General features: G+C 40.7%; 1 protein-coding gene across 1 annotated transcript in view; it reads right to left on the bottom strand.

Annotated features, from left to right (window-relative positions):
- The window catches only part of elp3 (elongator acetyltransferase complex subunit 3), a 435,450-nt gene that overhangs the window by 180,340 nt on the left and 229,800 nt on the right, over positions 1-25,310 (bottom strand). Inside the window, exon 10 of the mRNA XM_051924270.1 lies at positions 15,349-15,542. Within this exon, the coding sequence (XP_051780230.1) occupies positions 15,349-15,542 (194 nt within the window). The remainder of the gene's footprint in view (positions 1-15,348; positions 15,543-25,310) is intronic.

The raw sequence follows: 25,310 nt of genomic DNA, 5'->3' as shown, positions 1-25,310 counted from the left end.
ATATTATACAGTACACACATGCACTTGGTTTGCTCTGTAAGCAGTGCAGTTTCTTTGAAGGACAGGTGATTGGCAGGATGACGCCGGACTTTGTCCCGTATCCAAACGGTGCAATCTTTCACCTTTACACCAGGTGCAGCTGTGTTGTTCTTATATGTGACTGGACGTTTCTTGCGGGGAGGGCTTCTGTTCTCTTTCTCTGATCTGAGTTCACCTCTGTTATAGCGCATCTTTATTTGTAAATGAGCATGAACGCGACTGAGAGAATAAAACTGAATAAAAAAACACTAACTTTGACAAGTACTATAAATTTACAGCGGCTGTTACAGACACAAGTCAAATGTATGTTTTTATTGTGTAATATTAACAATAATAGCAGCTCTCTACTCAAAACGGTAAACTTAAGAAGCTGCCAGCATTGAACCCAGAAGCTCTTGATTGGGAGTAGGCAGTTCTGAGCATTGCACCACGCAAGCTGTCGCAGCAACTGCCTACCGTAACCTGCTTTCTTTTTTCTTCAGTTATATTCTTGAATAAAAGCGCACTTGTTTTGTTATAATTGTACTTTTTGTAAAAGTGTTTATTTGATATTTGGACTTCAGGCTTCACACCTTATACACATGTCGTAAAGGCAGTCCTTGGGTGTGTGTGTGTGTGGGAACTGTTCAATATTTGAATCTGATGATTGTATATAGCGCAGAACTGACCACTCCAACTATTCTGTCCTCTGCATCTCCTGGAGTTCAAAAGAAATACCAACATGCAGCAACAAGATCAGAACAAAAAACCAAACGCGGTCACTAACTACAACTGCATGAAGGTATGCAAATGAACAGAATGTTGCATTAGTGCAACAACGTTATCCGATATATACAATACAGGTCATAAAATGAACTATTCCAAATGTCATATACAGTGCATCAAGAAAGTATTCACAGTGCATCACTTTTTCCACATTTTGTTTTGTTACAGCTTAATTCCAAAATGGATTAAATTCATTTTTTTTCCTCAGAATTCTACACACAACACCCCATAATGACAACGTGAAAAAAGTTTACTTGAGATTTTTGCAAATTTATTAAAAATAAAAAAATCGAGAAATCACATGTACATAAGTATTCACAGCCTTTGCCATAAAGCTCAAAATTGAGCTCAGGTGCATCCTGTTTCCCCTGATCATCCTTGAGATGTTTCTGCAGCTTAATTGGAGTCCACCTGTGGTAAATTCAGTTGATTGGACATGATTTGGAAAGACACACACCTGTCTATATAAGGTCCCACAGTTGACAGTTCATGTCAGAGCACAAACCAAGCATGAAGTCAAAGGAATTGTCTGTAGACCTCTGAGACAGGATTGTCTCGAGGCACAAATCTGGGGAAGGTTACAGCAAAATTTCTGCTGCTTTGAAGGTCACAATGAGCACAGTGGCCTCCATCATCCGTAAGTGGAAGAAGTTCGAAACCACCAGGACTCTTCCTAGAGCTGGCTGGCCATCTAAACTGAGCAATCGGGGGAGAAGGGCCTTAGTCAGGGAGGTGACCAAGAACCCGATGGTCACTCTGTCAGAGCTCCAGAGGTCCTCTGTGGAGAGAGGAGAACTTTCCAGAAGGACAACCATCTCTGCAGCAATCCACCAATCAGGCCTGTATGGTAGAGTGGCCAAACGGAAGCCAAAAGGCACCTGAAGGACTCTCAGACCTTGAGAAAGAAAATTCTCTGGTCTGATGAGACAAAGATTGAACTCTTTGGTGTGAATGCCAGGCGTCACGTTTGGAGGAAACCAGGCACCGCTTATCACCAGGCCAATACAATCCCTACAGTGAAGCATGGTGGTGGCAGCATCATGCTGTGGGGATGTTTTTCAGCGGCAGGGACTGGGAGACTAGTCAGGATAAAGGGAAAGATGAATGCAGAAATGTACAGAGACATCCTGGATGAAAACCTGCTCCAGAGCGCTCTTGACCTCAGACTGGGGCGACGGTTCATCTTTCAGCAGGACAACGACCCTAAGCACACAGCCAAGATGTCAAAGGAGTGGCTTCAGGTCATCTCTGTGAATGTCCTTGAGTGGCCCAGCCAGAGCCCAGACTTGAATTCGACTGAACATCTCTGGAGAGATCTTAAAATGGCTGTGCACCGACGCTTCCCATCCAACCTGATGGAGCTTGACAGGTGCTGCAAAGAGGAATGGATGAAACTGGCCAAGGATAGGTGTGCCAAGCTTGTGGCATCATATTCAAAAAGACTTGAGGCTGTAATTGCTGCCAAAGGTACATCGACAAAGTATTGAGCAAAGGCTGTGAATACTTATGTACATGTGATTTCTCAGATTTTTTTATTTTTAATAAATTTGCAAAAACCTCAAGTAAACTTTTTTCACGTTGTCATTATGGGGTGTTGTGTGCAGAATTCTGGGGAAAAAATGAATTTAATCCATTTTGGAATAAGGCTGTAACATAACAAAATGTGGAAAAAGTGATGCACTGTGAATACTTTCCAGATGCACTGTATACCTAAGTCTCTCTTTTTTTGTCAGCGCGGCTTTGACATCATGGATCAGAAGGTGCATACTAATTCAGCGTGAGCAGGAGCACTCAAGAATAAAACTGAATAAAAAAAAAATTGACATCCACAGTCATTCTCAGTCACACACACCACTCACATCCACGTTCACAGTTTTTCCAGTCTCGATCGCGCAAGATCTGACACGGTTTTCAAATAAAGAGGGGGTGTAACAAAACAACTTTGTTTGTTATACCACACAGCTGATATTGAAACCGCAACCTCTTGATTGGAAGGCAGCAGTTCTTAGCATTGCACCACGCAAGCTGTCGTATCAACCAACTACCGTAACCTTTTTTTTCGGTTAAATTTTTGAATAAAAGTGCACTTGTTTTGTTATACTTGTACCTTTTGTGAAAGTGTTAATTTCATATTTGTATTTCAGGCTTCACACATTATACATTTCATGTCTACATTTTTTCCATTATTATTAAAACATGAAAAACGTTTCTGTGTTAACTACGTTTTTACAGAGATTGTCGTTGACATGGAACACACATGAAATATATGTATTCCAAATGATGATGTACTATTTTACCCTATAAAGCTCCAGCACTTCATTAGAAGATAAACACTGAGCACTGAGAAACTTCTTTGCAAATTGAACTGCAGCGGTGGGCGGGGGGGGATGGGATACCAGGCTGCTTGCTGCTTATCGACGCATTTACAGGACAAAAGACGCTGATGGAGAGGTGAGAATGGATTTAAGGTGGGCCGGATTTATGAGCTTTCTCGTAGGCTCTGGTAATTCTAGTGTTAAGCAGGGGGTGGATCAATCATGTTTTGCACTTGTGCAGCCAGTAGCACAGGGAACATGTCACTGGTAGAGGGAAGAATGGATTCAAATAAATACCAGCAATACCAGAAGAATACCACGAGAGAGGATATACTGATGTGACAAGCTTTAAATGCCCCATTTTAACGAAGACATGTGGCTTCTCCCGGAAAGCATTTGGGAAAGAGGCTTTATTTTAGTGTGTGTAATAGACCAGCCAATGCAGACAGTAATTTCAACACACATATTTTTAGTTATATTAAAAAGACAAGTTTACAGGGGGATATTATAGCCATGTGAGACTTCAATTATCCCAATATTAACTTTGCAGATGGGGGAGCACAAGAGTTTTTAGAAGTAATCATTGACTGTTTTCAACACAGCATGTTAAAGCACCAACACGGGGTGAAGCTTGTCTGGATTTAGTATTTTGTAATAATCAGGATAGAATTGAGGGTGTAGAGGTGATTGAACCACTAGTGTCAAGTGACCATAATATAATACAGTTCTCAGTGTTTTGTAAGTGTGTGGATGCAAAGACTAAAATTGTTCAGTTTAACTTTGGTAGGGAAAATTTTGAACAGATGTGGCAAAGTCTATGGAGGATAAACTGGGCTAAGCTTTTAAGTGTGGAGCAGTGGAATAGGTTTAAAAGCATTTTACATGTATTGCAGGACAGGTACATACCTAAATTTGGAATTGATAGGAAATAAAAAAAATAATAAAGAGTTAAAAAGAAGCTGCAAAGGAAAAAACAGCCTTATAAAGGCATATAAGACTAATAACTCCAAAGTAAATCTTGGGGCATATGAGAACATGAGGGCAACCATTAAGAAGGATATTAGAGTGGCTAAAAGACAGTTAGAGAGGAATATAGCAGATAAGGCGAAAGACGCTCCCAAGAGATTCTTTCAGTATTTTAGTAGTAAAGGAACAGTCAAGGAGGAAGTGAAGTGCATCAGGAATAGTAAAGGGGAATTAAAAGATACAGACAGTGAAACAGCTTTTAGATGGGTGAAGAATTGGCTCAGATGCAGGAAGCAGAGGGTGATGATGCGAGGACCCTTATCAGACTTGGTTGATGTTAAAAGAGTGGTCTTCCATATTGGACAATGCTAGGGTTGCTGCTATTTTTAATATACTGTATATATATAAATGACTTAGATAGGAATATAAGTAATAAGTTGTTTAAGTTTGTAGATGATAGCAAGATGGGTGGATTGGCAGATAATTTGGAATCCATTAAATTGTTATAAAACGACTTGGACAGCATACAGGCTTGGGCAGATATGTGGCAGATTAAATTTAGTAAATGTAAAATATCACACATAAGAGATAAAAATGTCAGGATTGAAGAAAACAATGGGAGGTATGAAAATTGAGAAACTGAGAAAAAAAAATATGGAAAAAAGTTGAAGTTTAAAAGTAAATGGGTTCTACAATAAGATAATGATCTGAAACACCACTGAAAATCTACAATGGAACGCCTCAAAGGTGCAAGCATAAAGTTTCCCCGAACCTAAACATCATTGCAAATCTGCGGACAGATATCAAAAGAACAGTGAATGCAAGATGGCCCAAGAACCTTGAAGAATTAGAAGCCTTTTGCAATGAAGAATGAGTGAAGGTCATTTAAGTAGTGATACTTGCCAAAGAGGGTGTTACTAAATACTGACCATGTCGGGTGCTCAAACATTTGGTTCAGGCCCTTTTAATTTTTTTTGGTATTTTGCATCTGTGAATGATGGAAATAAAATGTAACATTGCTTAAAATTTTAAAGAAATGTGTCATCATCATGTGTCTTCATCTTCTGTTCACTTAACAATTTATTGGGTGAGCAAGGTTACAGTGCCCTCCATAATGTTTGGGACAAAGGCACACTTTTTTTATTTACCCATACTGTATGTTCCACAGTTTATAATTACAAATAAAACAATTTAGATACAATTACAGTGCATGTTGCAGACTTCCATTTAAGGGTATTAACATACATTGCAGTCCCACCATGTAGAAATTACAACACTTTGTGTACATTGTTCCTCCATTTCAGGGCACCATAATGTTTGGGACAATTGACATAACAGGAGTTTGTGAATACTCAGGTAAGCTTCATTGCTTCATTAGTGGAGGCATAACATACCTAGGCTTGCTTCTACCTACAGACAACCGTTGGAGGATGTAGTTCCCATTGTTCAACATGAGGACAAGCGCTGTGACAATGAAAGCCAAAGAAGCCATTATGAGGTGAAAACCAAAAGTAAAACCAATAGCGACATAAAATACTAAATGAACTGTCTGGAATACGATTAAGAAGAAAGAATGCACTGGTGAGCTCAGTATTCGCCAAGAGATTTGTAGGCTAAGGAAGACCTTCACTGCTGATAACAGAAAAAGTCTTACCATGGTAAAGAAAAAGCCCAAACACCTGTCCAACAGATCAGAAAGTTTTCAGGAGGCAGATGTTGATGTGTCACAGACTACTATCCACAGAAGACATCATGAACAGAAATACAGAGGTCACACTGCAAGATACAATGTACTGGATGGCTCAATTACACTTTACAAAAAAGTACTTAAAAGCTCAGATATTGCAATGGGAACGGTAGGCCATATGTAATATTCGATCATTTTCCTTAATAAATAAATGACCAAGTAAAATATTTTTGTTTAACTGGTTTCTCTTTATCTACTTTTAGGACCTGAGTGAAAATCTGATGATGTTTTAGGTCATATTTATGCAGAAATATAGAAAATTCTAAAGGGTTCACAAACTTTCAAGCACAACTGTATGTGAAAAAATTGTAATAAATTATGTTTGTGTTACATTTTCTCCCCAATCTATTGTTTTTAAAGCATAAAAAACATTTTTCTAGCTAAACCACATAAGCCTCCCAAATGACAAACTTACTGGAACAGAAGATGACCAGTTATATCCTGTAGTAAAATTAAGTGGTATCACTTTTGGATGTAATTATCTGTGTTAAATTATTTGCAGTGATGAGGATGCATAACCGATCAAATTGTTCAACTGCAGTAAGGAAATCCCCATCTCTTTTCAAAGCCATCCTTCACTTTCCTGCTTCAACTGTGGGAGACTTGGGCATGTTTCCTGCGTGACTGATTGGAATGCACAACACAATTTCCCAAACAATTGGCTTACTGATAATGTGCTTATTACAAGAGGATTCAATGAGGCATTAAAGCTAGCACCAATGATAAGATACTGTAATGCCATTATGACATACTTTCTGACAAGTATGTAGTTTTGAAATTTCATGTCTTTTCTTATCATCAGTTGTGCAGTCTTTTGCAAATATAGAAAATGTTAGGTGATGTATCTGTAGAGTTGACAGCCAGTCGTGGTCAATGAAGAATCTAAGCTGGATTTTATTCTACTAGTCTTCTCGGTTCATGCATCTATATTGACCGCAACACACAATTGCACACTACAGAATACCCTCTACCTCTCGTCATCTCTTAGTAATATTCTGCAGACAGGTTCTTTCTCGAGCCTTTACTAACAGTAAATGCCATAATGTTTACAGAATTGATACACCCACCATGTTGAACTGCACAATAGAGGAAGTTGTTAGATTGCTAATGTGCATTTTCCAAAGGAAACTGTCCTCAGACTTTATCTGCCTGCTGAAGATGCATTTAGATCTTCTACAGTTACAGTAAATGCAATGTATGCACAACACATTTACAGCCTATCTGTACACAGTCAGTATATAAGTTCCTTTAGCAAACTAGGTATTTACAACATGTTCAATTACATTCTTCAAATCACTGGCAAAATAATGTACTTCAGTTATGTAAGTAATCGATTTTTGATTGCCTATTATATTGAGCACTGGCAAACCCTTTTCTAATTAAGTATATTTTCATCTAGCAGGACTGGAATTATTCTTAATGGTAGTTAGCTGATTTACTGTACCGTATGATGTACACTGTTGTATCCTGAGTGAATGCATGTGTGCAAGTTGAGGCTGCACACATCGAAGCCTTAGCTTAATAATATCATAAGCTACACAGGTGTATCGGAGACATTGTTGTTAATTTGCTCATGTGTAATGGTAAAGGGTATAAGAGAAAGCAGTATACATCCAGGGGTATAAGACTGCAATAAAAAGTTATAGAATCTCCTTGAGGACAGATGTGAAAAGACTGCTCTCTTTTTGAATACTGTAGGATAATATAGGCACTGCCCATTCTGCTAGGCTATCGCTGCACACCAGGAGGGTATTTTTCGTACGTGGATTAGTCGTTTAGCTGGATGTAATTGTTGACGATTTGGCCTGATCCTGGATCTGTCGGTTTTTCGAAACTCTTGCTGGAAGTGTTGTTATAGCAACACATCCTAATCCTCAAACCTGCTCGGAGCAGGTTTGTTCTACGTAAACAAGGATTAGTTTACACACGTAATCAGTGACGGTGTGTGGAAGTCATCCAGTCATGGCTTCGCCGTTCATGAATGAGCAACCAATTGATATTGGTGCGCAAATTATACGCAGAGAATTTCATATAGAGAGGGTTTTGCGCGATCAGCAAGATCCTCTATTGCTCCTGGAGGAAATTCTTTTCGAAAGATACCGCTTTAGCCGAGGGGGAATATTGTACCTCAAAGATTTATTAGCACCTTATGTTCGAAGTCAAACTCGGCGAAGTCGGGCTCTCACAACCACACAGACAGCATGCATTGCTTTGAGGTTTTTTACAAGCGGCACTTCTTTATATACTGTAGGCGATGCGGAAAATCTAACTAAAAGTGCAGTTTGCCAGGCAATTTGTAAAGTCTGTTTGGCTCTGAAAGATTTCCTTCGGGTTTTCATAGTGTTTCCTGGACACCTGCATGTGCAGACAATAAAAGAGGCATTTCATGCCATTGCAGGTAGGCAACACACAGGCAAAAACACCCACAGTTCCATGAAGAATCTCAATCAGCCTAACATTCTCATTACCAGGATTTCCAAATGTGATTGGGGCACATGGGACTGATAAGAGTGGAGTTTGATCAAACATTATTTGGAAAATGTACCTCTCCTCCTGATGAATAATCAGACACAGTGTCTTCATCAAATATTTGACCTTCGTCAATATCTCGTTGGTCAGACACAGGTTCAAGGGATACGACATTCCCTGCAACTGACCCAACAAAAAAGAGGGCTATATGGAACATACCTATGGCACACATGGAGGACAAATATATGCAATGACCATCCTTTACCTGAAATGAAGTGACCACTACATCCTGCCACTGGTTCTGAGGAGGAGCTTCCCCCTGGAATGCCCTCAGAAACACAGCGATGGGCATTTTGCTGGAGAGCCAACTCTTCTGCAGGGGTTAGGTCTGGACCGCGTGGACCTCCACCTGTTTTTTGCTTGTCTGCATTCTTATTAGCTTTACAATTAATGTTTTTTATATTATATATGATTATTTATGTCAACAATTCTTTAAATAGTTATACAGTAATCCCTCGCTACTTCGCGGTTCACTTTTCGCGGATTCACGACTTTGCGGGTTTTTAAATACAAGTGATTGCCTGCCTATCGTGGAAGTTATGTTCCAGACCCATCAGCAACAGGAGAAAATCCATGATATAGAAAGACCATATAAATAAACATTTTTTTAGTTTAAGCCTTAAAATACCCATCCCACATGCTTTAAACACATGTAAACTTATAAAACACACTTTGTTAACACATATGATATGTGGATGTCGGGCTAAGGATATGAGTAACATCTCACTATTATAAAACATTTTAACTTCACGCAAGACAAGACAGTGAGACAGGAAAATTGGTGATGTACAGTACAGGCTTTTAAATTATTGACACGCAGAGCGACAACCAGCACAAAGTCCACTTCTCCTTAGCGTTCATTCAGCTCCCCACCCCCTTGACAATGCGAAGTGGCAGGAGCATACTGCGCTTCCGGGGAGTGGGGGTTTGAGCGAAGGTGCGTTGAGCTCTCACACACCCACACACACACACTCCTCGCGCAGAGCGACAGGCAGGCATTTTGGCAGAAGCATTTCCCATTGGGATTAATAAAGTATCTATCTATCTATCTATCTATCTATCTATCTATCTATCTATCTATCTATCTATCTATCTATCTATCTATCTATCTATCTATCTATCTATCTATCTATCTATCTATCTATCAAAGTCCATTTCTGCTCAGCGTGAGTTCAGCTGCCCCCCTTCACAAAGCGAGTGCAGACACATTGACGTCTGATCGCTGCGTGCAGTGTTGGTCTGAGGTGTTTAAGAATGTAGAAAGTGTTTAAGAGCATAGGAAGTGTTTATAAGAGCGTGGGAAAGGTTAACAAGAGAGTGAGAAAGGTTTATAAGAGTGTGTGAAGGGTTTATAAAGCCTTAAAATATGTATAAATAATAAAATAAATATAGGTCGCTACTTCGCGGATTTTCACCTATCGCGGGGGGCTCTGGAACGTAACCCCCGCGATAGGTGAGGGATTACTGTATACCAATATTTACCAGTTTGAAGTATATACTTGTACTTCACTTTAACCTGTTCCCATGTTCTCCTTGTGCTCACGTTTGATCTGGAATTATGACATATTAAATAATAATTAATCTGACACATAGGAAATGAAACGCTGCATTCAGTAAGTACAATGCACACTACTTAGCATTTAATTTGTCGGCCACTTTTTGCCAGCCGTCTTTTCTGGTCTGGGCTGCTTTTGCAGTGTTACTCCTTGTGCATATTAAATCTTCAAATTCTTCATGTCCTTCGAATAAAAGGTCTTGCGCCGCGTGTGTGAAAAAAAATGTGCCCGTTCTTTTGTCATTTTGTTGCAGCCTATCAAAGACTTGCTGATCATGTTTTCTAGACTCAATATATATGGGCTTTTCACTCAGCGCGGGCACGAGCATTCATCTTGTATGATTAGATCCAGCTCGACTAATCTAATACACTGCTGCGTTTGAAAAACCGACCTATCCCGGATGAGTGTCACCGGCATTAACTTATCCAAGATGAGGCACCTGATCTCGGATGATTTAAGCGTCGTACGAAAAATACCCCCCAGTCCTGTTAAAGCAACAGATTTAACAGACATCCAGCTGCACAAATCCTCTACTAGCATTTCAAACTAAATGACTGAACTCCAAGCTGCACCAGGATCTGCCTGTACTTCATATGATACCAATGGCGAAAATCAGAGTTGAACTGAAAACTTTCCAGAGGCCCCTCGGCAGACTTCTTGAGCCAGAAGGTGCTAAACGTACTCAAACAAGAATACTGTAAACAGTTGTAAATCAATGAAGGCTACTACGCTGATTGACAGAAGAACTCACCTATTAAGAGACACTGATTTTGTAACTAGAATCCCTGAAATTTACAATTTTTTTTGTCCCTGACCTACTTAAAAATTTTCCTGACATACTCCAAGAAGTCCGAAGCTCCTTATCACTACGCTGACAGTCCACTTTTGTTTTGCACATGTATAGATTAGTAGAAAGCAGCCTGCTACACTGCCCCCAATAAAAAAAAAAATTGGATGAAAGCATCACCCTGCTGCAATCCTCACAGTTCAAGTTTGTGTATACTGTAAGTCTTATCTGGTGATGTGTTTGTAAGCAATTAAACAGGAAACAAAATACTGTGATTTGGAATGCATACATTTCATGTGTGTTCCGTGTCTACAATGATCTCCATAAATATAGAATAACAGAGGAAATGCAAAGCAAGAAATGCTGAAAACACGGCTAAAACAGAAAATGTTTACATATGTTATAGTAATAACGACATAATTTTAACGTGAAGTGTAGGATGTGTGAAGACTGCAGCCCAAATATCCAATAAACACTTTCACAAAAGGTGTAACCTAACAAGAACGTTTTTACTTAAGAATAAAACCGAAGAAAAAGAAATTGGTCTATTGACATGTTGCTGAAGCCCAACTATCAGTCGGTACAAGATAAAAGACGTTCGCATACATGTGTGTTTGTGTGTGTCATTTTCAACCATTTGTCACAGTGGTAACACTGCTCTGTCACGGATCTACATGGATGGCACAGTGTATAAGCTACCGCTTAACAACCTCAAGGTAATGGGTTCAAAACCTGCATGATCTCTGCATTTAGCCCTTTTGAGTAGTGAGCTGCTATTTTTATTAGTATCATATAACAAAAACATACATTTGATGCGAGCCTGTAACATCCTGTATTAAGGAACTCTAGTGTTAATTTGATCTGGAGAAGTTGTGCATTCCCTCAAAACTAGTTACACTCACGCCATCTGGAGATATTCTCTGAACATTCTGTGAACTCCCTGGGGAATCACTCAGAGGATCCTCTCTGGGATGCTCTTAGGTAGGAGAATATGACATTAAAAATAAAGCTGATGAGCTGTTCCCTCTCTTTGGGGAGCTGAAACTGATTATGTTTTTTTCTATGGACCAAAAATATGAGATTTACTGTACGTTGTCAAAGCAAAGGTGTATACCAGTAGTCTGTAAAGAATGTTACTTCAAGAAGGGAACTTCGCCATCTAAGCTTTGTGCCAGAAAGAGAAACGTTTTTACCTATGAAGTTGCAGCACATGGCCTAACAGCAGAAAGCAAGCCGAAAAAGCAGCATCACAGTACACCACAAACAAAGGATCAAGAAGCAAAGAAAAACAGTGAGCAGCAACAAAACAACAACTCCACACAACAATGGACATCACCTTTAAAGACTTGGCATCATCAATCAAAGTATTTATCTGTGCCTAAATAAATTTAGAACTCTAAATAGCAAGTAAACTGGCAGGCTCCCTCTGTTATGTTTCTCTGTGTAGTCTGTCTGAGTTTTGTACTATACGGTGAGGAACATAAGTATTTGAACACCCTGCAATTTTGAAAGTTCTCCCACTTAGAAATCATGGAGGGGTCTGAAATTCACATTGTAGGTGCATTCCCACTGTGAGAGACAGAATGTAAAAAAAAAGGAAATCACATTGTATGATTTGTACAGAATTTATTTGTATTGCCCTGCTGCACATAAGTATTTGAACACCTGGCAATCAGCAAGAATTCTGGCTCTCAAAGACCTGTTACTCTGTCTTTAAGAAGTCCACCTCTACTCCACTTAGTAATCTTAATTAGTAGCACCTGTCTGAGCTCTTTAATGACACCTGTCCACCCCACAGTCAGTCAGACTCCAACTACTACCATGGGCAAGACCACAGAGCTGTCAAAAGACACCAGAGACAAAATTGTGGACCTCCACAAGGCTGGAAAGGGCTACGGGGAAATTGCCAAGCAGCTTGGTGAAAATAGATCAACTGTTGGAGCAATTGTCAGAAAATGGAAGAGGCTAAAGATGACTGTCAGTCTCCCTCGGACTGGGGCTCCATGCAAGATCTCACCTTGTGGGGTATCACAGATGATAAGAAAGGTGAGGAATCAGCCCAGAACTACACGGGAGGAGCTGGTCAATGACATGAAGAGAGCTGGGACCACAGTTTCAAAGGTCACTGTTGGTAGAACTCTATGCCATCATGGTTTCAAATCATGCATTGCACGGAAGGTTCCCCCACTCAAGTCATCACATGTCCAGGACCATCTGAAGTTTGCCAATGACCAGATCCAGAGGAGGCATGGGAGAAAGTCTTGTGGTCAGATGAGACCAAAATAGAACTTTTTGGTCTAAACTTCACTCGCCATGTTTGGAGGAAAAAGAAGGAGGAGTTGCATCCCAAGAACACCATCCCTACTGTGAAGCATGGGGGTGGAAACATCATGCTTAGGGGGTGCTTTTCTGCGAAGGGGACAGGACGACTGCACTGTATTAAGGAGAGGATGAATGAGGCCATGTATTGTGAGATTTTGAGCAACAACCTCCTTCCCTCAGTCAGAGCACTGAAGATGGGTCGTGGCTGGGTCTTCCAACATGACAATGACCCGAAGCACACAGCCAGGATAACCAAGGAGTGGCTCCGTAAGAAGCATATCAAGGTTCTGGAGTGGCCTAGCCAGTCTCCAGACCTAAATCCAATCGAAAATCTTTGGAGGGAGCTGAAACTCCGTGTTGCTCAGCGCCAGCCCCGGAACCTGACAGATCTAGAGGAGATCTGTGTGGAGGAGTGGGCCAAAATCCCTGTTGCAGTGTGTGCAAACCTGGTCAAGAACTACAGGAAACGTTTGAACTCTGTAATTGCAAACAAAGGCTTCTGTACCAAATATTAACACTGATTTTCTCAGGTGTTCAAATACTTATGTGAAGCAGTGCAATACAAATAAATTCTGTACAAATCATACAATGTGATTTCCTGAATTTTTTTTTACATTCACCTACAATGTGAATTTCAGACCACTCCATGATTTCTAAGTGGGAGAACTTGCAAAATCGCAGGGTGTTCAAATACTTATGTTCCTCACTGTATATAAATATATATGCAGTTATCATATTTCTATAATCCTTTTATTTATTAATAAACTAGACAAAGAGCCTGTTTCAACAACGTAAGATGAAACGGGCACGAGTTTGTGTCAGCAGTGTATGAAGAACAAATGATAAATAATGAAGAAGTTGTTTTGTAATGATTGTAGTCCGCTTTACTCATTACTGTACAGGCTTGTACTGTTAGTTGATGAACTTTCCAGGCCTATAGTATAATATTGAATGATGAATGTTCCAGTACAATATGGAATAGTAATAAGTATAAGCACCACAAACCTGATATAGGTGTATTGAATGAATGCGTAATTGAATCAGAATGCGTAATTAGGCCTCGAGCTGTAGTCGAAATTGCCTTTCAGGCCTCTAGAGCTTTAATTGAAGTCGCCTTTCTCTTTGAATTTTTGCGGCTGTAAATCCACCGCGATGTTGGGGTTGGATGTCGGTCTCGTAAGGTTTTTCGGGCAGCTGCGCAGAAGGCATTCGGCTTCGGACGGACGTGAGTGAGTGAGTGAGTGAGGAGGCAGGCGAATTATGAATTAAGATTGTATTATTCTGTTTCGTAAAGTTCCCTTCAGGTACTATTAAAGTACACCAAATAAAAATATAAAAACGAGTGTGCTTCAGTTCCCTTGGTAAGTCTAAAGGCTGGATAACCCCCTCCTACAACAGAGAAAGGTAAGGTAAACAAAGTAGGAGTCTTACTGAATTTTATGATTAAATACCAGTATTGCCAAATGCAAAACTGATAATTAATTAACCAAGTAAAAATTCACCTTTCAATATCTACAACATTCTGGGGCTGAAATTTCCTTTTTTTTTCCCGTCACTGATCTATAAATAATATTTTTCTCAAATTTGATTTATTTCTTGTCTTTTGGACTTTATATTTTTTGCTTTTTTAAATTTAAAATGATTTTTTTATTTTAAAATTAAATGTTACATTTTTAAATTTAAATTTTTTTTCTGGTTTGCTTTGTTTTGTCAATGGCCTGTAAATAATATTTTTCTTAAGTTTTGATTTATTTGTTTTGCTTCTCTTTTGGACTTTTATCTATTTAATTATTTACCAAAACTTCTTGTGTTGAAAGAGGGTCATGGCAACAGAGATTAAAACCAAAAACAGAAAGCATAGTTGGTAATCAGAGGCAGAAATGCACTTCATATAATTTAGTATTGTCTGAAAAAAATGTATGTGAAATACCCTTGTCTGACCTTCAACAAACCTGTTGTGAAAGACTGTAGTACTGACCATGCAAAAATAAAATTATTTTTTTATTTCTGAATAGAAACAATTGATAAGAACATATGGCGAGTGACCTTGAAGAGCATTTCTCTATTGGCGATTCTCAGACAGTCAGATGTTAACATTTCCACAGTGCATAAAATTGCATTACAAATTAATATATCTTACCATTTTGAATAAAAAGGGAAGACCAAATTTCAACCTTAAAAAGCTCTAGCAAGGTGGAATTTTATGACTGTATGAATATTCCCCATTCAGAATGTTGCTAGATGAAGTGGGAAGACAGTTTCAATCAATACAAATATATACTGTATATATATATATATATATATATTAAAAAACCCACAAACCTTTGAACACGATAGACCCTAGTCCAGGGAGGTACAAGAGCTAGAATGCGTGCTACTAAATCTACAAGTGAACTTGGGGAATAGCTCTTATATCGTCCTGTCTTCCAAAGTTCATATAGACCAGTACCTCGAATTACCAGTGTTGGGTAAAGTTTAATTCCATCTGGACGAAATGAAGGACTTTCAAAAAGTTCCTGTTGATAAAAATCACTAATTAAAAAGCATATAAAAGCAAAAGAAAATAATTATTATTGAGAAAACATAAATTTGCACATTTAAGTATAAGTTTCACTGTATTCTGTACCTGTGACAAGTGTGCCTCTAAAAGAGAGAGAGACTTTGTGAATTTCCCCTTGGGATTAATATACTCCAGCAGCAGCATACTAATAAACAACATTATTAAATTAAAAAATGATAACAATGCAGGTATAACAGACAGACTATAACTTTGTATAATATTAATGTTTACTCCCTGGGTGGAATTGAAGAGTCACATAGTGCTCCTGTGTTGCTGACCACAATGTCAGACGTGCCGATCCCGAGATGCACATACTGAGGTCTGTCTGTAAGACAGTCCACGATCCATGCCACCAGGTATGAATCTACTCCCACCTCTGTCAGCTTGTCCCTAAGGAGCAGAGGTTGGATGGTGTTGAAGGCGCTAGAGAAGTCCAGAAACATAATTCTTACAGCACCACTGACTCTGTCCAAGTGGGAGAGGGATCGGTGTAGCATATAGATGATGGCATCCTCCGCTCCCACCTTCTCCTGGTATGCGAACTGCAGAGGGTCAAGGAAGTGACAGACCTGTGGCATCAGGCGGTGAAGCAGCAGCCGCTCCATGGTCTTCACCACATGTGACATCAGAGCTACAGGCCGGAGGTCATTCAGCTCACTAGGACGTGATACCTTTGGGACTGGGGTGATGCAAGATGTTCTCCAAAGCCTCGGGACTCTCCCGTGTTCCAGGCTCAGGTTGAAGATGCGCTGTAGAGGACTCCCCAGCTCCAACGCACAGGCCTTCAGCAGTCGTGGCGATACTCCATCTGGACCCGCTGCTTTGCTGGCACGAAGTCTCCCCAAATCTCTGCTTACCTGGGCTGCTGTAATTGTGGGTGGGGGGAAACTCTCTCCTATGCTGGTATCAGCAGAAGGATGGGTGGAGGGTGCAGTACTCTGAGGTGAGAGTGAGTTAGGGTGGTCAAACCTGTTAAAGAAGTTGTTCATCTGGTTTGCTCTCTCCACGTCTCTCTCGATTGTGGCACCCCGCTTCGAGCTGCAGCCAGTGACGATCTTCATCCCATCCTACACTTTGCTGTTATTCTGCAACTTCTGCTCCAGCTTTCTCCTGTACTGCTCCTTTGCCACCCTGAGCTGGACTCAGAGTTCCTTCTGCACGCGCTTGAGCTCATGCTGATCACCACCTTTAAAAGCCCTTTTCTTCTGGTTCAAAAGGCCCTTGACGTCACTTGTAATCCATGGCTTGTTGTTAGCATAGCAGCGTACTATTCTTACTGGAACTACAATGTCCATACAGAACTTGATGTAGTCAGTAGTGCAGTCAACAACCTCCTCAATGTTCTCACTATGTGACCCCTGCAGGATATCCCAGTCCGAAGTTCCAAAGCAGTCTCTCAGAGCTTGCTCTGCTTCAGGGGACCACTTCCTGAATGAGCATGCAGTTGTAGGTAGCTCCCTCCCTCTTGGTTTGTAGTGAGACTGAAGCAGAACCAGGATATGATCTGCTTTCCCAAGTGCAGGCAGCGGGGTGGCGCTGTATGCATCTTTAACGTTTGCATACAGTAGGTCAATAGTCCTATTTCCCCGGGTGTTACAATCCATATACATGCAGAAGGCAGGTAATGTTTTGTCCAGCGTCACATGGATAAAATCTCTAGCGATTAGCACAAGCGCCTCAGGGTGCTGCGTTTGTAATTTAGCAACAGCAGAATGAATGATATCACCCGCTAGCTCCATGCCCGCCCATGGAGGGATGTAAACAATAACAACAATGATGTGTTCAAACTCTCTGGGCAAGTAATAGGGACGCAGATGTACGGCCAACAGTTCGATGTCCCTGCAGCAAGTGGAGATTTTAACGTTTACGTGTCCAGAGTTGCACCACCTTGTATAAACATAGAGAGCGAGTCCCCCACTTTTCGGCTACCAGCAGGTACTTGCGTCTATGTCCGTTCTAACTGTGCTAAACCCGGGTAGCTCCATGTTAGTATCTGGGATGTTAGTTGTTAGCCACGTTTCACAAAAACACAACAAACTGCATTCTCTGTAGGTCCTGACATTTTTCACCAGCGCAGCCAGTTCATCGATCTTATTTGGTAGAGAGTTCACATTTCCCAGGATCACAGAAGGCACCGAAGGTTTGTATTGCCACTTTCTCGCTAGACACTTGGCTTTTATCTTAGCACCGGCTCTGCTGCCACGATACCGCCTTCTTACCTCGTCAAGTAAATAGGGAACCATACCGGCGCGGGCATTTGTTCTCAGCGATTGAAGTCGACTACTTGAATAGACGAGTCTCAGCATGTAAAAATCCATATCCAAGTAGCAAAAAGTAGTAAAATGTGTCCAGGAAACAAGTCCACATAAAAGAAAGTGGTATTAGTGAACAGTGAAATTGAGAAAAATAGAGAAAAAAAGGTAGAAAGATAAAGTCATACACGGAGCTGCTGGAAAGGCTGCCACCCTCGGCGGCGCCTGAGTCACATAATGGAATATAAAAATGATAAAAATGGGACAATACAGGAAGAAAATACACCAATTCTGCAATAATAAATAAACAATATTAGAAAATAGTAATTTTGCAACAAAAATACTTCAGTGTAAATTATAATCATATTTTAAACTAAAAAAATGTACTGATTTCTAAAGTAGGAAATAATCTTGATAAAATTCTCATTATAGTTGTAAGAGCCAATCTTAGAAAGTTAAAGCTCTGAGTTAAACTCATATTAGTGTTTAATTTCAATAGAATATAAATTTCTTTCATAGTAATAGACAATGGTGTAGTCTTTTCTCCATATAAGTTAGTAAGAGATAGAACTTTCTTGCTATAATTAAAATACAGTGTGATAAATGAGTCAGTTGTTTTGAATAGGTCCCAGTACACAAGGACTTAAAAGACCAATTTTCAGCTTAGAAATGGGATAGGCATACAGTTTTCTGATCGTTTTGATTTGGTTCAGAAACATTTTGAAGTGATATGTAATGATTTGAAATGTAACAACATTTAAGTTAAGAAAACAGAACTTTTCTCTTTTTGCTATTTCAATTTTCTCTTTTTGAGTGAACTGTTTTACTTTAAGTAAAACTTAAAAAAAAAAAAACACGAAGATATTGTGTCTGTGGAATCATTTCAGCACATCAGGCTTTTGTTGAATCCCATTTTTTATCCTAGAGCTGCTGAACTTTGATAATTTGGGGAAAACGCAGCTACAATAGTATATACTGTTTTATCTATTTTTATACAGTAAACCCTCGTTTATCACGGTTAATCCATTCCAGACTCTACCGCGATAAATTAATTTCCGTGAAGTAGGATTCTTTACTTATAAATCAAATATTTTCACAGTTAGAGCATAGAAAACCTGTTTACGGCCTTCTATAAATACATTTTTTAACATTATTAGAGCCCTTTAGACATGAAATAACACACTTTAGTCAAAAGTTTAAACTGTGCTCCATGACAAGACAGAGATGACAGTTTCGTCTCACAATTAAAAGAATGCAAACATATCTTCCTCTTCAAAGGAGTGCGCGTCAGGAGCAGAGAATGTCAGAGAGAGAGAGAGAAGCAAACAATCAAAAATCAATAGGGCTGTTCGGGCTTTTAAGTATGCGAAGCACCGCCGGACAAAGCAGCTGCAAGCAAGGGAGCAATGTGAAGGTAGTCTTTCAGCATTTTTTAGAGGAGCATCCGTATCCTCTAGGCCAGTGTGCGAACAGCCCCTCTGCTCACACCCCCTCCATCAGGAGCAGAGAATGTCAGAGAGAGTGAGAGAGACAGAGAAACAATCAAAAATCAATGCGTGCTGTTCGGGCTTTCAAGTATGCGAAGCACCGCGTGGGAAGCATATCGTATATCATTGAGAAGTTTTATTTAATACATAATACGTGCTCTGGTTGGGTAGCTTCTCAGCCAACTGCCAATAGCGTCCCTTGTATGAAATCAACTGGGCAAACCAACTGAGGAAGCATGTACCAGAAATTAAAAGACCCATTGTCCGCAGAAATCCGTGATATATATTTATATATGGTTACATTTAAAATCCGCGATGGAGTGAAGCCGTGAAAGTCGAAGCGCGATATAGCAAGGGATCACTGTATATGCAAAAGTGCTAGGAGGCAAACAAAAAAGAGGGACATTAAGGTAATACCACGATGGGTGGCATAAATCATGTGGATTAAGAAGTGACTTTCTAGCCCATTTTTCGGAAGCAACAGAAAAAATACTACAAAAAGATATTTTGTCATCTGGTAGAACAGTGCATTTGGAATGCATTCGAGTTATACAAACAAAAAGATGGTAAAACTGAATCTTATGCAAACGTGCCAGCTAGAACAAATCATTGATGCACATCCACCGTCCACACTACCACTAAAGAAACACGGTCAACCCAGTGCATCTCAGGTTAATCCAAAGCGTCTTATTGGTAGAAATTTTATTGATTATATACCTCCAACCAAAAAAAAAAAATAAAAAAAAAAAAAAAAACAGAATCCAACCTGTTCCCGAGCAGAGTGCTGTTCAAAAACGGATAAATCTGGAAAGAAAATCCGAAAAGAAAAACGTTATTATTGCCCCGACTGTGACGTTGGATTGTGTCTTTCACCGGGCTTTAAGATTTACTACACAAAGGACTCATTTTGAGATTATATACTGTTTTGGCATCATTAGTAGCATCTATATATATAATTCACTAAGCCGGGAGACAAGTAGCCATCCATGGAAAGCACGCCGGAAAAGGGCGTGGATTCACTAAACCGCCGACAAGTAAGACGCCAATGGCGCACGCAGGAAGGAGCCACGCCCACCAACTCTTAGACCATTGAATACGATGAAAAAAATCACAGAGCCACGCCCACCAACTCGGACGCGACGTCTAGGAAAACATGCCGTCATTTCTGTTTGTCTGTGCCACAGTCCACTTGCAGCTCTGAGCCACGTTGACTTTTCATTAGTCAACCTCAGTGGAACCTTGGTTCACACACAGGCAGCGCGACAGAAAGAGCCGCGCAATCCTTTAAAACTGAGGTTAAAACACAATGAAGGAAGCAGTCTTTAAAAACCAATAAGCCCTGTGCCTCTTTTTCATTAGCGTCTCACCTGCTTCACCACCCTGCAACAGTCGAGACGCTTTCTCAGCAGCTGACCTTCTCTGTGCCTGACTCCACTACTGTCAGTCGCCTGATTAAAAATGGTGAACTCCTGCAATGTTATTATCTTGGTTGGCTTTTAAATAAAGTTCGGATTTGTTCAAATATTCCTTTTTCCCCCCTGTGCTTAAAACTCATTTTAAAAAAAAGTGTTTATACAACTGCTGCAATGTTACAGAGAGAGAGAGAGGGCTCGCCTGCTTCTGAGAGGCAGAGGGGGCTCCCGTGCTGCTGAGAGAGGGGGGGGGGGGGGGGGGGGGGGGGGACAGGGGAGGATCACGTGCTACTGAGAGAGAGAGAGAGAGAGCCTGAGCAGGGAGCCTGGGTTTTTTTCCCCCTGTGCTTAAAACTCATTTAAAAAAAAAGTGTTTATACAACTGCTGCAATGTTACAGAGAGAGAGAGAGGGCTCACATGCTTCTGAGAGACAGAGGGGGAGGGGGCTCGCGTGCTGCTGAGAGAGAGAGAGAGAGAGAGAGAGGGGGGGGGGGCGCGCTGGGAAGGCTCCTGTGCTGCTGAGAGAGAGCCTTCGCGTGCATCTGAGCAAAGACAATTTCCTGTTAGATTTGCTTTTGTAATGACAATTAATAAGGCACAGGGCCAAACTTTCAAAAAGATGTGAATGTATCTGCCAAAACCAGTCTTCAGTCACGGACAGTTGTATGTTGCTCTCTCCAGAGTTCCATCTTTTCATTCACTTACTGGTATGCCTGCAGGAACACGTGCAGCGAGAGAGAGAGAGCGAGCGACACACACACGCATACAGGTGCGCGAGAGAGAGACCGTTGGACGCATAAGAATAATAATACTTCATTACATTGATATACCGGTGTTTTCAGTATTCAAAGCGCTATCCACACAGGGAGAAACCGGGAAGCGAACCCAAAATCTTCCACAGTGTCCTTACTGCAAAACAACAGCACTACCATTGCGCTACAAGGCAGTTAAAGAATGCACCGGCCTCGGTTTTGTTTTCACTTCTGTTTACAGCGATCGGATCGTAGCGTGCATTGCTGCAATGTTACTTTTCTTGGTGGATTATTACATTACGGATGTTTCACATGTTAATTTTTTTCCCTATGCTTAAAAGACATTAAAAAAGTGTTTCTCAACTGTGACTCCGGAACAACTCAGTACACAAGCTATATTAAGCGTCAACAACGAAGACGCGCTACACCTTAATGAACAAGTGCTGAAACTTATCCCTACCGACGAAGTAACTTTCACCAGCGTGGCCTCCATCGTCACAGACGATCCTGCTTTCAGTCACGGACAATTGTATGCTGCTCTCTCCAGAGGTCCATCTTTTCATTCACTCACAGTGGTATCCACAAACCCACCCCATTTGGACAACTGTGTCGTTCAGCAAGTGTTCACCCATCAATACATAATTATGCGGCATATGTTACGCCGCGGGTTGGCTAGTTATTATTACTGTTGCTATTATTTTTGTTATTATTGTTCATTTCACATTATTAGTTTTATTCATCATTACTATCATTATTTGTATCATTATTATAATTTTGAGATTTAATAAAAATGACATTTTTCATGCCAAAAATAAAATGCAATGCTAAGGAGGTTAAAGAAGCAGTGGAAGTTGTGCAATCTGGCACATCTTTTTAAGATGCTTTTAGTTTGCCCTCTTCAGGAAGCCATGTTAAAACATGGCAGAATGGCCAAAAATTAATGTTAGGACATTTATAAAAATGTATAAAAATGTCAGTCATTCCCAAATGGCTCATATGATACATATGTTAAATCCTTTCAGTTAATGCCAAAATTATTAAAATTGCATCACTGTTCAAATACTTATGGACCTAACTGTAGTTACCTGAAATAAGCAATATCAAATCTATATTGATGTCTTCGTCATACAACTATTATTCAGACTTAGTTCCAAAAATTGTTTTTAAATCAGACACTTGTCTGTCAATTGTTTCTCAAGTATAGATCCCTTGCTGTTTATCACATACAATTTTGCTATTTTATTGATGAAATAAAAATACTGTTTCACATCTGACACTAAACAAAATTTACTTCATTAAATATTACTTTATAGCCAGTGTGTTTCTTCGTGCCAGTCGCAAGCCCGGATAAAGCATCCGGTGTAAAATTTTGCCAAATCAACATGCGGACAACAATACAAATTTCCACACCGGATCAGTCGAGCCCCAGGTTAACAACGACCACCACCAGTACTGTTAGCCAACAGGGTGCTGGTGGAAATTGGGCTACTGTTGGCTGAAGAAGAAGGAGGAGAAGGAGAGGGGGGAGACGTGTCTGGAGGCAGGAGCAGAGGAGGAAAGTAAAGAGAGTGGAACTGAGGGAAGGAACTTGGAATGTTGGCAGTATGATTGGTAAGGGGAGAGAGTTAGCAGATATGATAGAGAGAAGGAAGGATGATATATTGTGCGTGCAAGAGACTAAATGGAAGGGGAGTAAGGCCAGGTGGATTGGAGGTTGATTCAAATTGTTCTATCATGGTGTGGATGGGAGGAGAAATGGAGTAGGAGTTATTCTGAAGAACAGTATGTCAAGAGTGTTTTGAAAGTGAAAAGAGTGTCAGGCAGAGTAATGATTATGAAGCTGGAAATTGGAGGTGTGATGATGAATGTTGTTAGTGCATATGCACCGCAAGTTGGGTGTGCAATGGGTGAGAATGAAGATTTTTGATGTGAGTTGGATGAAGTGATGAACAGTGTACCCAAGGGACAGAAAGTGATGATTGGAGCGGATTTCAATGGGCATGTTGGTGAAGGGAACACTGGAGATGAGGAGGTGATGGGTAGGTATGGTATCAAGGAGAGGAATGAAGAAGGTCAGAGGATAGTGGATTTTGCCAAAAGGATGGACACGGCTGTGGTGAATACGTATTTTAAGAAGAGGGAGGAAGATGCACACAGGTAGATTACATCCTATGCAAAGGAGTTGATCTGAAGGAGATTAAAGACTGCAAAGTGGTGGCAGGGGAAAGTGTAGTTAAGCAGCATAGGATGGTGGTCTGTAGGATGACATTGGAGATCAAGAAAAGGAAGAGAGTGAGGGCAGAGCCAAGGATCAAATGGTGGAAGTTGAAAAAGGAAGACTGCAAGGTTGAGTTTAGGGAGGAGGTGAGACAGCCACTGGGTGGCAGTGAAGAGTTACCAGACAGCTGGGAAACTATAGCAGACGTAATAAGGGTGACAGCAAGAAGGGTGCTTGGCGTGACATCTGGAAAGAGGAAGGAGGAAAAGGAAACCTGGTGGTGGAATGAGGAAATACAGGAGAGTATACAGAGGAAGAGGATGTCAAAAAAGAAGTGGGATAGTCAGAGAGATGCAGAAAGTAGACAAGAGTATAAGGAGATAAGGCGCAAGATGAAGGGAGAGGTGGTGAAGGCTAAAGGCGTATGATGAGTTGTATGAGAGGTTGGACACTAAGGAGGGAGAAAATGACCTGCACCAATTGACTAGACAGAGGGACCGAGCTGGGAAAGATGTGCAGCAGGTTAAGAGAGATAAAGGATAAAGATGGAAACATACTCACAAGCGAGGAGAGTGTGTTGAGCAGATGGAAAGAGTATTTTGAGAGGCTGATGAATGAAGAGAACGAGAGAGAGAAGAGGTTGGATGATGTGGAGATAGTGAATCAGGAAGTGCAACGGATTAGCAAGGAGGAAATAAGGACAGCTATGAAGAGGATGAAAAATGGAAAGGCCGTTGGTCCAGATGACATACCTATGGAAGTATGGAGGTGTTTAGGAGAGATGGCAGTGGAGTTTGTTTAATGGAATCTTGGAAAGGGAGAAGATGCCTGAGGAGTGGAGAAGAAGTGTACTGGTGCCGATATTTAAGAATAAGGGGGATGTGCAGGACTGCAGTAACTACAGGGGAATAAAATTGATGAGCCACATCATGAAGTTATGGGAAAGATGTAGTGGAAACTAGGTTAAGAAGTGAGGTGATGATTAGTGAGCAGCAGTATGGATTCATGCCAAGAAAGAGCACCACAGATGCAATGTTTGTTCTGAGGATGTTGATGGAAAAGTTTAGAGATGGCCAGAAGGAGTTGCATTGCGTCTTTGTGGACCTGGAGAAAGCATTTGACAGGGTGCCTCGAGAGGAGCTGTGGTATTGTATGAGGAAGTAGGGAGTGGCAGAGAAGTACGTAAGAGTTGTACAGGATATGTACGAGGGAAGTGTGACAGTGGTGAGGTCTGTGGTAGGAGTGACGGATGCATTCAAGTTGGAGGTGGGATTACATAAGGGATCGGCTCTGAGCCCTTTCTTATTTGCAAAGGTGATGGACAGGTTGACAGAGGAGATTAGACAGGAGTCTCCGTGGACTATGATGTTTGCTGATGTCATTGTGATCTGTAGCGATAGTAGGGATCAGGTTGAGGAGACCCTGGAGAGGTGGAGATATGCTCTAGGAAGGATAGGAATGAAGGTCAGTAGGAACAACACAGAATACATGTGTGTAAATGAGAGGGAGGTCAGTGGAATGGTGAGGATGCAGGGCGTAGAGTTGACAAAGGTGGATGAATTTAAATACTTGTGATCAACAGTACAGAGTAATGGGGATTGT

The sequence above is a fragment of the Erpetoichthys calabaricus genome, chromosome 3 (assembly GCF_900747795.2).
Source record: "Erpetoichthys calabaricus chromosome 3, fErpCal1.3, whole genome shotgun sequence".
Lineage (NCBI taxonomy): Eukaryota > Metazoa > Chordata > Cladistia > Polypteriformes > Polypteridae > Erpetoichthys > Erpetoichthys calabaricus.
Note: the sequence above shows the minus strand (reverse complement) of the source record. Positions and strands in the feature narration are given on the sequence as shown.